The sequence below is a fragment of the Hoplias malabaricus genome, chromosome 8, assembly GCF_029633855.1.
Source record: "Hoplias malabaricus isolate fHopMal1 chromosome 8, fHopMal1.hap1, whole genome shotgun sequence".
Lineage (NCBI taxonomy): Eukaryota > Metazoa > Chordata > Actinopteri > Characiformes > Erythrinidae > Hoplias > Hoplias malabaricus.
Window position 1 is genome coordinate 33,438,839 of NC_089807.1, and position 15,523 is coordinate 33,454,361.

The window sequence follows — 15,523 nt, forward strand, 5'->3', positions numbered from 1 at the left end:
TTGTTTCATCTGACTCACAACGGCAGCTCATAAAATTATGCAGTGGTGTTTTTAAGAGGTTCAGATAATCATTGGATTTGTGGCTGATGAAAGAATCCAGCAAGAGATGGACGGGGCAACAAGGAACTGAAAAACTACTGATCTATCTGAATTATGGTGCTCAGTCCCAGCAACAAAAACAACAACAGGTGTATATACGACAAATAGTTAACACTTAATGTTACTGCTTTCGTTGTTGTAGATTTCAATGCCGCAAGTAGAGATGGTGTTTTGCGATGTCGGGGTAGTGGGGCTCTCATAATGGAAAACCAATCAGGGACTGATATACTAAGTGTAACATTCATTAAATCATTTCTAGTCTGTCTCCATTTATCCAGTTCAGAGTCGTGGCGGGTCCGTATCCTACCTGGAATCACTGGGTGCAAGGGGGGAACACACTCTGGAGGGGGTGCCAGTCCCCAGGGCAGGGCAACACACACTCATACATTCACTCACACATTTTTTTGGAGTAGTCAATCCACCTAGCTATGTTTGTTTTTGGACCATGGGAGGAAACTGAAGCACCCAGAGGAAACCCACGCAGACACGGGGACAACACACAAAATTCCTCAAAGACAGGACCCTGGAGCTGTGTAACAGCGACACTACCTGTTGCACCACTGTGATGCCCAGTGCTCATTAAGAGTCAGTTTTGTGGGGGGATTCACCATGTGCTTGCAAGAAGATAGTGAAAATGGCTCTGAAGATCTATTGTCCAGGATTCTGATTCTTTAAACAAGCATCTAAATAAATAAAAACAAAATAAATAAAAACATGACCTCTTGAGTAAATCTATTTATTGGCTCTGATATCTAAACAGGTTGTTAATAGTTTTTCGTTTACTAGTTTTACAATCTCATTTATAAGGCAGGTTAACTTTCCAGTCTCCATGTACCTTACATCATATAATGTACTCATATCTTTTTTTGACTGTTTTCTGCTTTCTTGTTGGCTGCATATTGCCTGCCGCTTGATTTCTCAGGTACAAACACTAGAACACTTGAGTTTGTAACTTCATCTTAGCTACCAGCAGAGCTGGGACACAACTAAGCTCTCTTTTCTGATTGTTCTGCAAACCCAGCAAAGCAGTTCTCCACTCAGAAAGTTTAATCTATTGATCTTTTGGTGGCTGAGAGTTTTTAAATGTGATCTGAGACTATTTTTTTCTATACAAATTTGCAGAAGTGGGGATCCTTGTAAATACATTCCAGAACACATGTGAGGTGCACAACAAGTAGTGTCACTGTCACACAGCTCCAGGGTCCTGGAGTTTTGGGTTTGAGTTCTGCCTTGAGTGAATATCTGGTGTATTCTCCCTGTGTCTGCATGGGTTTCCTCCGGGTGCTCTGTTTTGTTCAACGGTCAAAAAACACACATTGGTATGTGGATTTGCCATAGGTATGAGTTTGTGCATGAATGTATGAGCGCCCTGCGATGGACTGGTGTCCCCATCCAGAGTGTGTTCCTGCCTTGTGCCCTGTGATTCCTGGTAGGCTTCGGAACCACCATGAGCCTGAACTAGATAAGCGGTTACAGACAATGAATGAATTAATGAATTTTATTGTGCTAGTTAACAGCTGTGGGGTAGAGCTTATATAAGATTAGCTCAAATAACTGCAATCCAGCAATATCAAAAATGCCCAGCAAATGACTGAGATCACTAAGGTCTCCATTATTGTACTTTATAGGACTCTTTTTAATTTTTTGAATGCTGTTTTTTTAATGATGTTTAAATGATACATGTGCTTTATAAAATCTTTGCATCTTTCCTTCTTCCTTACACAGTACGGAGGCCACCACATGCATGACTGTGATGAGGATATGAACGGTATAGTGACCACCATCGCCAGTAACTCCAGCCGATCTAAACGACGTAAGGAGTCCCCAACCCCAGCTCCTGCCCCAACTCCTACTGTAGATCCTTCAGTCACACCTCCCAGCCCCACAACCTCAGAGGCTAAGCCCCCTGAGACCCTGACGGAGCCCCTGAACCGCTGCATCAAAGCTCTGTCCCTCATAAGACAGATTTTGTGCTCTGTGAACTGCTGTCATGTGGAGAATCCACATTATATAGACAATTACTCACGCATAACATTTCCGCTCTCCTTTGTCATAGTCAACCTGCTCTACTGGACGTACTACTTGTACTTTTAACACACTAGAGACGGAGCGTTTTGTGGGCCTTCTGCGCTGGCTCAATATTAAAGGGTTAATTTTATGTTTGACTGAGCATGACGCAATGTTAGCATCTATATACCATAAACAGGTGAGGAGTTATTTTATTTGTATGTATGTGTGTGGGCAGAATATAGGCCTGAACAACAAGCGCAAGAATAAGGAGAAAGTGTGCATGAGGAATGGGTGTACGAGAGGGTGCAAGTATATTTGTTTCTGCATATTTATGTGCCTGAGTGTGTGCAGGTCCTTATCATTAATTCATCATTAGGTTGTTGCTGGGTCATATTCATATTTGTAATACTTGCTCAGATTTTACTGAAAATTTTAAATCCTTATATGATGCAATAACATGCAAAGATAGAGGCCTAAAAGTCAAGTCCAAACTGACCAAGGATGAAACAACATCAACAAATCATTCTTTCTTTCTTCATCTCTGCTTATTTCTTTAGCTTTGGCTGTGATCATCAATATTTGATAGGATTGTTACGTATCACAGCCATGTAAAATGTTATGCTCTTGTTCAAGCATTTCCCTGTTCTCTCCTGTGGTTCTGCCACCATAGGGCTTTGCTCTCTGAGTTATTGTGCTGGTTAAATTGCTGGGCAGTGCTGCTGGGGGTGCACTGAAGCCATTGCTCTTTCTTTATTGCCTTCGTAAATTCTCTGGCCCTGGTTCCCTCCCCTCACACATTATGAGGATCGACTCTCATTGTGGGTGTCTGTAAACGATTTTATATGATTTGGCATTAAATTATTCAGTTTGCAGTCTATTTTACAAGCAGGCAAACTGCCAAGGCCATGTTTAGTTGCAGAGAAACAGGGTACTGATACACAAAAGAGACCTGAGGCTTGGCTGTCTACTTTACCATCAATACAATATACAATACAATATAGGTGCACTTTGTAATTCTACAATTACAGACTCCATCTGCTACTCTGCATACTTTATTAACCTCCTTGTTCTTCTAACTTATAGCACACATCTTAAAGGAAATATCATAGTTCACTACATGAGCCATGGACCAGGATGCATTGCATGTTTCTTTATTACTAAGCAAAGGGCAGTTGTAGTGTCAGAATTCACTTGTTTCTAGTGCTACTTAGTGAACCAAATAGTGCCTCACTGTATAGTTCAATACTAATGAGGAATTAATGCTCCATTTCAGTCACATAGGCTGTGGATTAGGCTTAATGCTGGTCTGGGAAACAATCCCTTCATGTTTGTCATCTTCTAGTCCTTCACACTCTTGGCTGGTGAATTTTAATTGGTAGACTGTTTTAAGTCCAGCAGTAACATTGAGGGCTTCAGCAGCACAGTTGTGTCTGATCCAAACAAACCAATGCATTACAGATTCACCCCACCACAACAGTGTCACTGTAGCATTGAGAATGATCAGACACCCAAAAAATACCTGCTATGCAGTAGTTCAATAGGGTCCTGATGCTTAAAGAACAGGGTGAATGAGGCTAACAAAGTATTGTAAAACTACTAAGTGCACCTATACTGTCAGTGGAGCTAAAAAATGAAGAATGAGCACAGAAATTAGGTCATATTACTGTTATGGCTGATGGATGTCTAAATATATAAACTGTATAGGACATTGTGGAATTCTGGAGAGTCCAGTTTATAGCAGTAAGGCATATACAGCTCTGGAAAAAGAGACCACTACAAAATTATCACTTTCTCTAGTTTTACAATTGATGGGTACGTGTTTGACCAGGCTGAACAGTTTTGTTTTATTCTATGATCTACAGGCAGCATTTATTAAATATTGTATTTTTTTTTTTTTTTAAGAAATTTACTAATGCTCCAAATAACAAAACATATACAGAAACATCAGACCATAAATAATGCAAAAACAACCTCACATTCATTTATAAACAATACAGTACTAATATTTCAACTTAGGATGAGTCCAGAAATCAATATTTGGTGGAATAACCCTGATGTTTGATCACAGGTTTCATATGCCTTTGCATGCTTTCCATCAGTCTTTTACATTGCTGTTGGGTAACTTTATACCACTCCTGACACAGAAATTCCAGGAGCTCGGCTTTGTTTAATGGCTTGTAACCATCCATCTACCTCTTGATCACATTCCAGATGTTTTCAGTGGGGTTCAGGTCTAGAGATTGGGCTGGACATGATAGGGTCTTGATCTGGTGGTCCCTCATCCACACTTTGATTGACCGGACTGTGTGACCTGGAGCACTGTCCTGTTGAAAAAACTTCAGAGTTGGGGAATATTGTCAGAGCAGAAGGAAGCAAGTTTTCTTCCAGCACAGTTTTGTAAGTGGCTTGATTCATGTGTCAGTCACAAAGACAAATCTGCCTGATTTCAGCCTTGCTGAAACACCCCCAGATCATCACAGATACTGCACAGTGGGCCAGGCCTCTATCTAACCATTACACAACTAGGTGTTGGACAAAGCTGAAAACTGCACTCAAGATGACATTACTCCAGTTCTCTACAGTCCAATCCTTATGGTCTTTCGCAAACTTCAGTCTGGCTTTTCTTTGCTTCTCGTTGATAAAGGGCTTTATTCTAGCTTTGTACGGCTTTTGCCCTGCCACCAGAAGCCTGTTTCGGACCGTCCTTGTTGTGCAGTTCATCCCAGGTGCCGATTGCCATTCTTGTCATTCATGGTCAGTAGAGAGTCTTTTTCAACCTCTGCCAGTCTGTAGCTTTGTTGTCCCATGTGTTTGCTGCTTGACCTTGATCTTATGAACTGCAGTTTTTTAAATTTTCAAGATGGAAGCAACCTGATGCTCATTGTATCCCTCTGTATCCAGTAAAGCTACAATCGAATCCTTCTTTTCCTCATTTAAGGGCCATTCTTTTCAACGCTTTTGGCATTGTCTGTAGTTGTATTTTAACTACAGTTACTTTTTTGCGTAGACCTAGCACTGGTTTTCCCATCCAGCTAGATCTATAAGAAGTGAATAGTGATGACAGCAGCAGTGGTCTTTATGCTGTTGCTCATTAGAATAAGATTTTGTTCAGGTGATCACCTTATCAGCATCTCATAAAGTACAATGAAGTGTGTCTGTGAAGGCATTCAACAAACATTTGAATGGAGTGGCTGCTGTACATGTGGAGATGCTGATTTTAGAAAATACTGGAGTGGTCTCTTATTTTTTTTTCCAGAGCTGTATATTTAGCAATTGAACAAAAATCACTTGTCTGAATAAGATTAAGCTTAGACCCAAAGAGATGATATTTTGTCCAAATTAGTTAAAATCCAAAGCATTTTAGAAAGTTGTTGTATTGATTATGTGAAATATAAAATGTCAGGGACAATAAACCTTTCATACTTAAAGAAGAACATTTATACAGATCAGCTTACTCAAATCTGGTTTTGCTGAATACAAATAAGCTGACATTACACTGGGCTAAAAACATGCATATAGCATGTTACGCCCCAGACTCCCTTTCAATACCTTTCATCTGGAGCAAAGTATTATTACAGTGAATGTTTGTGTAGTTATATTTTAATGCATGTTATATTTCCTTTCCTGACTTTACAGATCATATTACATTGTGACAGTTGAAATATATATTTATGAATATGACATGCCATAAATGTTATACTTAAAATTTGGCAAATTAGGGCATATATCATTTGCTAATAATACCCTATGTTTCTGTAATGTAAATAACATTTAAAATTATTTAATTACTTCTTTAATTACAGTTGAATTGTCCATGATTTGTATTGTTTGTAAAGTACAAGCCTGTCTCTAGCTTAAGAACAATTCCATATGGAAGTTGAATCTTAACATTGGAGGAATTTAATAACATCTGCCACACAGTCTGTGGTAACATGGTAGTATGATAGTCTGGGACATAGAAGTGGATAAAATATAAATTATATGTTAAAATCATTTTGGATATTTTCTTTCATACGGACCATCACTACATTTATTCTAAACTGGCCTCCTACAGCAGTGCTTCAGAAATCTGTGTCTTTCATGTTTAATGAAAACTTAATTCTCATATATTTCAAAGGTAGGAGTGTCTTTTAAATAAATTCAAGTGGACACATGAGTATTTTAAAAAGCCTGATAGCCAACAGCATGACTAGGAAGCAGAGTATTAGATCAGTGTTTATTAGCCTCAATGGCTATGCTATCAGTCAGTACCTATCACTCTGGAGGGATGGCTCTTTGCTTTATTTGCATAATGTATTCTGCATATTATACTGAGATGTGATGAAGAAAAACACAAATAACTTTTGCAATGCTTTAGGGCAGAATGCCCCTTTATGATGTCCAAATTTTGAAACTGTTGGTAAGAACACTAGCCCCTCTAGTTCACCCACCCATTTACAAACAGATCCATTCATTGCATACTGAGTTAAATTCCCCCAAACTGACACTGTGTGGTTCACAGCGTGAAATACTTACTTGTTTGCATGAAATGTGCCTTTACAAAACATTCTGTTAATTTGAGCTACATAGGTATTGTTTTTGAAAAGTGATATCCATTTTCTCCACCACATAATATGTACATTTTGCAACATTCATTCAGTAAAGGCTAATATGCTGCAGTTGTTCCAGATTTAGTTATGTGATTATTAACAGAATGCATGGTAAATATTTTAGCTGAAAGCTGCTTTTATTCTTTGAGCTATTTAAAGCCTTATTTCAGTTAAAGTGTTGCCTCTATTACTTTGATATATCTTACAGTTCTGGGATGGTATGATCACAAATGAATTGATCATGAACATGCAAGCAAAAACAATATCATTACAATTTAAGTCATCGGATGGAATATTGGAGTGATTATCATCTACATAGCAAAATTCTGACAAGTGCCAAAGAGTATGAGAACGAATTAAAAATTGATAACAAAAGCTGTCACAGCTTCCAACAATAGAAATAACACTCTAAAAACAGTCATGATACCATCACCCTCAGATATTAGTTCTTCCTTGTGCTGAGATATCTAGACATCAAATGACTGATGGGGCTTTTTGAAGATTTTATTCTTTTTCTTATTTCTTTTTTTTTAATCATATTGACTCTTGACTGTAAATCAATACAAAATTTCAAACTTATTTATAACATTATTCCAGGTTAGCATTATTCAGTTTTTGGATAGACCTGACTATTCAATGCAGTATGTACAGATTTTCTCTTGTTGAACCCAACCAGACAAACTGCAACAGACGACTATTTTGAAGCGTTTCACATTTTTTTCCGCATGATTTGCCAGCTGGGTTTAGAGTATGAACGGTATGTGTTGGCATCTGGTGATGTCACTGACTTCCTATTGTTTATATATGTGTATAATGTAACTCTTAAAGTTGAATAGCTGGAAAAGGATGTAAATAGATTGTTACACTGCATGTTCTCTTGATGTCTCTTGATAATGGTAATAGTACTGAAAAATAAACAAAATTATAGTGTCTTTTTTACTTCTTGATAAATGTTTTGTGGGTAAGGACATGTGAGTATAAAACAGTAACAGTCAAGTATTACACTCACATGTTATAAAGAAATATTTTAGTAGCTTGCAAATTCCTTCCATTTGACTGAATTACAAAATGTGGAAAATTCCTGAATCACAATAGTAGATATCCATGTTGCTGAAAAATCATGTTATTCAAAAATTATGTCCTGGTCCAAGGTAATCTCTGCACTACTGTCATTTACATGTGAAAGAATTATTATTTGTAATATAACTGACATGTATTTGCTGGATTTGCGGATACTTTTTTTTTTTTGGTTCAATAAAATGTCAAAGAAAAATACACATGCACTAGCCACTTTACTAGGGACACTTACTTCATTTCTGCATTTTTAGGACCAGCATACAGGTCAAATGAGGCTATCTGATATCAGCGATGACATCTTTTTGTCATTTACATTATCAAATGAAGTTTTGTGATTTCAACTGGATTTTATGAGTTTTCAGCCTTTCAACATAATGAAAATTTGAAGGAATGAAATTAACTTGAAATTGTGAGTTATGGCTATGGGCAGGGCTCAGGAAGAGCTCTCAGCATGCATTGTGGGCCAAGCTTGTTCACTTTTTGGACTTTATTTACTTTTTGAATTTATTTTCATTGTTGTGTGCTGTGAGTTGAGTTGTGTTCATTGGTGTTTCGGTAAGTATTTCCTTGTAGTGAGAACTTTGTTTTGTCAGAGGCCTCAAACTCATGGTGAAACACAAAAGCTTTGGTGAGATTCTGGCTGACTTTCTTTATGCACAGCTCCCAAATACTGCTTGTCATTGTTGTTATTCTCTGATGTTCTTTTCAGAGAGTTTTAATAAAGAGCGTGAAAAGACGCTATAGAAAACTGCTTCTGACACAGGTCGTCACAATAATTACATTTTAAAAAGTAATGTCAATACTGCTTTTAACTTAAATACCTACATTGGATGGAATAACTGAGACAAGTGACATAAACTTATATTAATGTGTCATCTATACTTTCAACATATGTAGATAAGTTGAAACAACAAGCAGTTGTCTGTGAGGCATTTGGTGTGTTCTCCCCCATGTCCGTGTGGGTTTCCTCCGGGTGCTCCGATTTCCTCCCACAGTCTAAAAACACAACTTAAAAAGTGTCCATAGGTGTGAGTGTGTGAGTGAATGTGTGTGCGTCACCCTGTGAAGGACTGGCACACATAGTGCACTTTAAAGATTTATAAAAGCAATTCATCTACGCGACTACATAGTGTAGAGGAAGATGTTTGAGATTCAGCCTAGTGGTGAGGTGGTGTAATTGCAGAGCAACGCAGACACCAATGCAGAATTATAAACGCACACAACGTTATTAGGCTCTGCATCGAGTTAAAAGTAAAAATCGGCCTTTACTCTTCTTAGTTGTGTCTGAGCTGGAAGGCATTTGCCTAAGTGTATTATTGTTCTTGTTGTCTCGCAAGTCTGTGCCTTAGAGGGCTGCTTTTGAAACTAATATTTACCTAAACTGCACTAGAAATGTGTTTGTAATCTGCAATATTAGCAGTATATTGTATATATAAATATTGTAAGAGTAAGCAGGCAGCACATTTAAGATAAGATAAGATAACACTTTATTGATCCAGATGGAAATTGTAGAATAAGCATTCATTCTGAATCTGCACCTTCTTCCCTCAGAACACTGCCTTGATTGACAGCATTGCACCCATTTAGACGCAGCCCCTCTCTGTTCCTTATGTTCTCTCTTCTGTCCCTCCTTCTCCTCTTCTGTCTATACTCATCATCCCAACCCCCTCCCTTTATCATCCCACCCCTTCATTTCTCTTCCTCTCCATGAGTCTCTACTCATCATCCCAACCCCCTCCTTTATCATCTTACACTATACCCCTGTGTCATCCGACGCTCCATGCCTCAAACTTTCTAGCTCACACCCCTCCACAGGTGCTGCTGTGGATCTGCCTCCTGCCCAGCCCTCTGTGCGCTCAACACAGTCTCCTCGCTGCACGGCTTCCTAATCACCTCACTTTGTGCCTTCACCGCCCCCTCCTCCAATTTTGCAGCTTGTGCTCACTCCTCAGAGGCTTCTGTGGACACTCTTCCCTATGCCCTCCTCCTCACAAACAAGCAGTGCCCTGCATCCACTGTACGGCTTGCTCTCTCTCCTGTTGGATCTTACTTCATGCCTCTGCTTGCAACTATGCTGCTCCCAGCCTTAGCTGTGCAGCTCGTGTTTTCTCCTACCACAGACCTTCAGCCTAACCTTTCTACTTTCTGGCAATGCCACTCCAAACCTCTACTTTTCTGCTCTCACTCTGTCCTCAGATACCACTGTGGACCTTTGTCCCATTCTCTCCTCTCAGCAGCCATGCTGCTCCCAGTTTCTAACTTTCCAGCTTGTGCCACTGAGGACCTTTGTCCATATTTATCTTGTAGTGACCACACCGCACCCTGCCTCCTATGATAAAGTTCGCACTGTCTATTCCAGCTTCTGTGCCTTCAACCTGACTTCTCCCCTTCACAGCCACACTGCTCCTAGCCCCTAAATTCCAGCTCATGCTCTTTCCTCAGGTGAAGCCTTGGACACAGCTCCCTGCCGGAACTCCAGGCAGCCAACGCCACCTCTTTCGTTGATGTTTTCCTCAAATTCAATTCACGCTCTCACATGCTGCCTCTCCTCTGGCACCTGCTTTTTTACCATCTAGGCATCTCCGCCATCCTTGAGTCAACTTTCTACCTTGTCATTATGCTTGAGATCCTCAGAACCTCAGATTTTGCTCCCATGCCTTTTCTCTGTCTTACTTCTCCTGCTGTGCTGACTGTCAGCTCCCCTTTTGGGGCTTCTTATTTGCCTCACCTGTCACTTCACCTCACCACACAGCTTCATATGCATTCATAAGCCATACCTCCTCCCAAAACTTTTTCTCCCGGATGTTAAAGAGAAATCAATATCAGAGCAGGTATCAGTGAACTGAAGCCTCCTTACAGACTGCTTACTGAAAATCTAATTCAAGTTCAATATTGTACTCACACATTTGAACAAATGCAATTACTGTTTGCAGCCAAATGTGTTATTATTGTTCAACTGCCCACCCAGATAAAATCCCTGAATTCCAACAAAGCGGGTGCTTGTTATAAATGCTTATTTCAAAAAGGCAAAAGATGACTAAATACACCACCACAACAAGCATTCATTTATTATCTGTAACCATTTATCCAGTTCAGGGTTGCCATGGGTCTGGAGCTTAAGGGAATCCTTCGCAGGTTGACACACACACACTCACACCTATGGACACTTTTTGAGTCACCAATCCACCTACCAACATGTGTTGTTGCATCATGGGAGCAAACCAGCGCACCCAGAGGAAACCCAGGCGAACACACCAAGCAGGCAGTCACCCAGAGCAGAACTTGTCCCTGGAGCTGTGTGGCTGCGACACTACCTTCTTAGCCACCATTCCGCCTCACACCAAACATTGTTAAAATGAAATAATAAACTCTATAATGATGTCAACATGTATATCTACAAATCTTACATTGCCTCATTGCTCATGACTGAGCATCCGTGTAAGCTAACACTAGATATGACATTTATATTGCTAATAAAAACAATGGAAATGAAAGGCAATAATGTAAGGTGTATTAAACCATGTAACTTATAGTACTTACATTAACATACAGTGCCTATGCTGGCTGCACAACGGTAATATTAATGAAGATGCAACCAATGATGGAAATGAGGCCAGCAGATGAGATGAGAAATATGGTCCACTTTAGGGGTGTCTATAACCATATTACAAAATTTGTCTAAGCATGGATAATATGTTTGAAAATGTACAATTACAGGTAAGAAAGGAGCAGGCATTATACACACCACAGAAAAGTGCATACTTTCCTATCCTGGGCTGGAATTAATGTAAGGGACCACAGGTTCTTGGTTCTGCATTAGCTTAACTGGTGACATTTAGGTTGAAAATTTTAGTGTAATAACATATTGGGAAGACTGTATTACCTATACTTTGGTTTCATTAATCACAAGGGTTGAAAATTAATTTGCACAATTATCTTTCCCCTCCATCATGGAATATGAATACATCTCAAATGCAAACTAACTGCAGTGCTAATAGAAACACATAATTAAATCCAGAAAGATGCAATAATGTTTGTATGGAATTCACTCAAGAGCTTGCATTCTTTGTTGTGAATGCTTATTGGTGTTATAATTGCACTGAAAAACCAGCTTCAGAAAAATAATCGTATTATATCCGAGATATGAATGTAAAATGGAAAACATGAATTGACAGAGGGATAGGGATGAAATAACTGATCACTTACAATTACTTGATTATAATTGTAGCAGAATAATCATTCAGTAGGGTGAACTGTGTTATCTACTGAGCCATGTGTTGTCAAATTATAAAAAGCACATATTCTTATATAAAATAGCCACTAGTCTGAGATAAGGGAACCAGAGATGTTTCCTGAATCAGAATCAGGGGATTTATTCAAACATGACTAATCTTTTAAAATATCAGGACTCAGAGTGGACCAGGCTTCAATTCATTGGTTTAAGTGTGATTGTTTGACAGAAGATGGAGAGAAATCTATGAAAACTAAGGATGGAGATCTGGGGAGCTTTGGCTTTGTACTGGAAAGCCTTCTTAAAAATAAGGATATAATCAAGGGGAATATATGGAGGCAGAAACACAAATGTATGTGCAAAGGCGCTATAAATATAATATTTAATAATATGCCCCTTATAAAGAACAGGCACATTTCCAAATAAAATAGCTTTGTGGAATTGAGATAATTTTAACTGGGAGAAAGTGTTTTTGAAGATGATCTTAACTTTATGAAGACTATAAGAAACCCAGGGCAGTGAATCAGCCTGAAGTGTATTCAAGGGTCTAGATTTTTAGATAATTTGGCACAGATAAGAAGTTTTGGAATATCACCAATATTTCACACATTTTACTTACATTTATGCAGTTAAAGTGCAGCGAATAATTTGAAATGGGACAAGAATATTGGAGCACAGACTGTATTACTGCACCCTCTAGAGCAGTGTCAATGCACTATTGGAATGCAGGATCTGATGTGTTTTTATTGTAATGACAAGAATACAATTAAAGGGAACCTCTGCAACTATGGGAATGTTTAATTCACTCTTTGAATTACCTCATAAACTCGTTTGTAACTTGAGTTTTTAAATTGTGTAGCACTCTCAGTAATGCAGTTAGCCATCTCCAGAATTTGAAGACATTTCCACCTTAAGTGATCCACAACGGCAAATTTAAAAATTATCCACCTATGGAGCAGGAATAGAGCAATATCCTCAGCTTGGTTTGTGCTTTTGAATGTTTGGAGTTCTCTTTGTTGTCTACAAAAATGACAGATGCCGTTTCTCTCCCATGAGCAGAAAGAGAAGGAGAAAGCCTAGCATAACAGGCCAAGACAGCTGGTTTACTTTTACTAATTTACAGACACTGGGGCTTTGTAAATACATTAGATTGGTTTCCAGCACACAAACAGACTGGAGAGTTAGCAAATGGTGCGGAAACATCTTTTGAATTTTATAAAACATGTTTTATGATTACAATCGTGAACGTCACTTTTAGTAAAGCAGGGCATACATACCATAAAACAAATAAAATTATAAGTGCAAGTCTTTTCTCAGAAAAAATAGAAAAAAAAATCCAGGTTGTCATTGAGCACCCTACACAGTACCCTACACCAACAAAAGGATGTTGAAAACTGGAGGAAACTGTGACAGGAGGAGTTCTGGCAAACCCAAAGCAAATACAGAATGTGACCTACAGGTGGCTTACAGAATGACTACTTCAAACATAGCTTAGAACTGGTCAAAAAAAACAAAAAAAACAGCTGTAGTTTCTGCTGTGAAGTGGAGACTTGGAGCTGCAGGTTTGACAAGTCGAGTGGCAGCAAGAAAGCCATTGTTAAGATCAGTAAAAATAAGAAAAAGAGGCTTGTCTGGACCATGCAGCACCACCTGTGGAGATACTGGATGAAGGTCTAATGGACAGACTGTGCCACATTGAGTAGGTGACAGGATGTTCCTTCAGTGTATGACACAGTCTATTAAACAATAAGTAGGATGTCTGATGGTCTGGGGTTCTTTTGCAGGACTCTAAGTCAGCAGCTTGCACAGACTAAACCAAAAGGGCTACTATTGGATTTTACAGCATCATGCTGTACATATATTCTTCATCTACCAGGTAAGGACTTCATCCTACACCAAGACAATGGCCAACAACATAATTCTAGGTAATGTCAGAGCTATGCAATAATAAAACAAGTTTTAAAATATGGAAGGCCAAGCCTAGTCAAAAGACTTAAACCTTATCAAGTTGATTTGGGCTGAACTGGAAAGAGGGGAAAAAGCTAACTTATGAGTACAGCACATTTGTAGGAACTTTTGAAACAGTACTTTCCAAACAATATCTGATTTCAGTAGAAGAAAGAATGCCTTGTGAGTGTTTGACTGGTGCATCTGCAAAAGATGTTGTGAATTAGAAAGTAAAATAAATGATACTTTTAAATAAACATTTCTTAAAAGAAATCCATGATATTTTTAAAATCTCTATCATTTGTTCTATGCTTTAATTTCACAAGACATTAACGATTGTAATTAACATTTATTTTTATATAATTCTGACTATGTTTCCTCACTATTTGCTAGCTCTTTTATACTTGAAAAAGGTCTGTGTCCCAGTGCCATAAAATGGCTAAAAAAAAAACAAAGTATCTCAGTCCGGTGTGCTAAGCGTTCTCTCCCTGCTCATGGAAGTGAAAAGGAATCTGGTGTTTTTCAAACAATGGAAAGAACTCCAAACATAGAAAAGCAGGAACTGATATGAGGATATTGATCTATTCCTGCTCCATAGGTGGGCAATATTGACTTACTTTTACTGTTTTGGATTACTTAAGGAGGAAAGTCTCCAAATTATGGAGACAGCTAACTGCTTGAAAGAATGAAACTGCTACATAAATAAACAACTCAAGTTACAAATGACTTTCTGTGGCAATTCAAACAGTAAATAAAAATTCAAAGACATGTTCAACTTCAGCCACGTACAAACAATTATTATATTTATTTTCCTCAAACATATAATTCCACCTTAAAACATGCTGATCTCTGAACCTAAAAAAACAGAAAACTGGAGTTCTTCATAATCACAGAACTACATTAAACTACATTAATGCAATTCATTCATTCATTATCTGTAACCACTTATCCAGTTCAGGATCGCAGTGGGTCTGAAGCCTACCTGGGATCATTGGGTGCAAGGGGGGAACACACCCTGGAGGGTGTGCCAGTCCTTCACAGGGCGACACACGCTCACACATTCACACATACGGACACTTTTCTGAGCGTGTGTTTTTGGACTGTGGGAGGAAACCGGAGCACCTGGAGAAAACCCATGTGGACACAGGGAGAACACACCAAACTCCTCACAGACAGTCACCCAGAGAGAGACTTGAACCCATAACTTCCAGGTCCCTGGAGCTGTGTGAATGCGACACTATCTGCTGCACCGCCATGCCACCCCATTAATATAATTAAAAACTGAAACCATGGTACATTTCAAAACTTTTTTTAGAGGATATTAAACATATAAACATACAAAAACATACATTCGCCTGACATAAATTCCCCTGTATTTTTAAACCAGGACTAATATCCATGTTTAATATCACTTATTGAAGTGCACTGTGTCTGTTGTGTGTTACTACTGTGCTTTTCTACTGCCAGATGGACACTTCAACACTTAGCACACTAGAAATTACCATTAAAATGTGGATCATGTTTTTGCTATGGCAACTAATATGTAGCAGTCACAGAGGAAAATTCATTT

The 15,523-nt window shown here is 38.7% G+C and overlaps 1 protein-coding gene across 1 annotated transcript in view; it reads left to right on the forward strand.

The window, feature by feature from the left end:
• Positions 1-7,997, forward strand: part of LOC136705859 (gamma-aminobutyric acid receptor subunit pi) — a 95,518-nt gene extending 87,521 nt beyond the window's left edge. Inside the window, exon 11 of the mRNA XM_066679662.1 lies at positions 1,825-7,997. Coding sequence (XP_066535759.1) covers positions 1,825-2,193 — 369 coding nt within the window. The 3' untranslated portion in view covers positions 2,194-7,997. The remainder of the gene's footprint in view (positions 1-1,824) is intronic.
• The last annotated feature ends 7,526 nt before the right edge of the window (positions 7,998-15,523 follow it).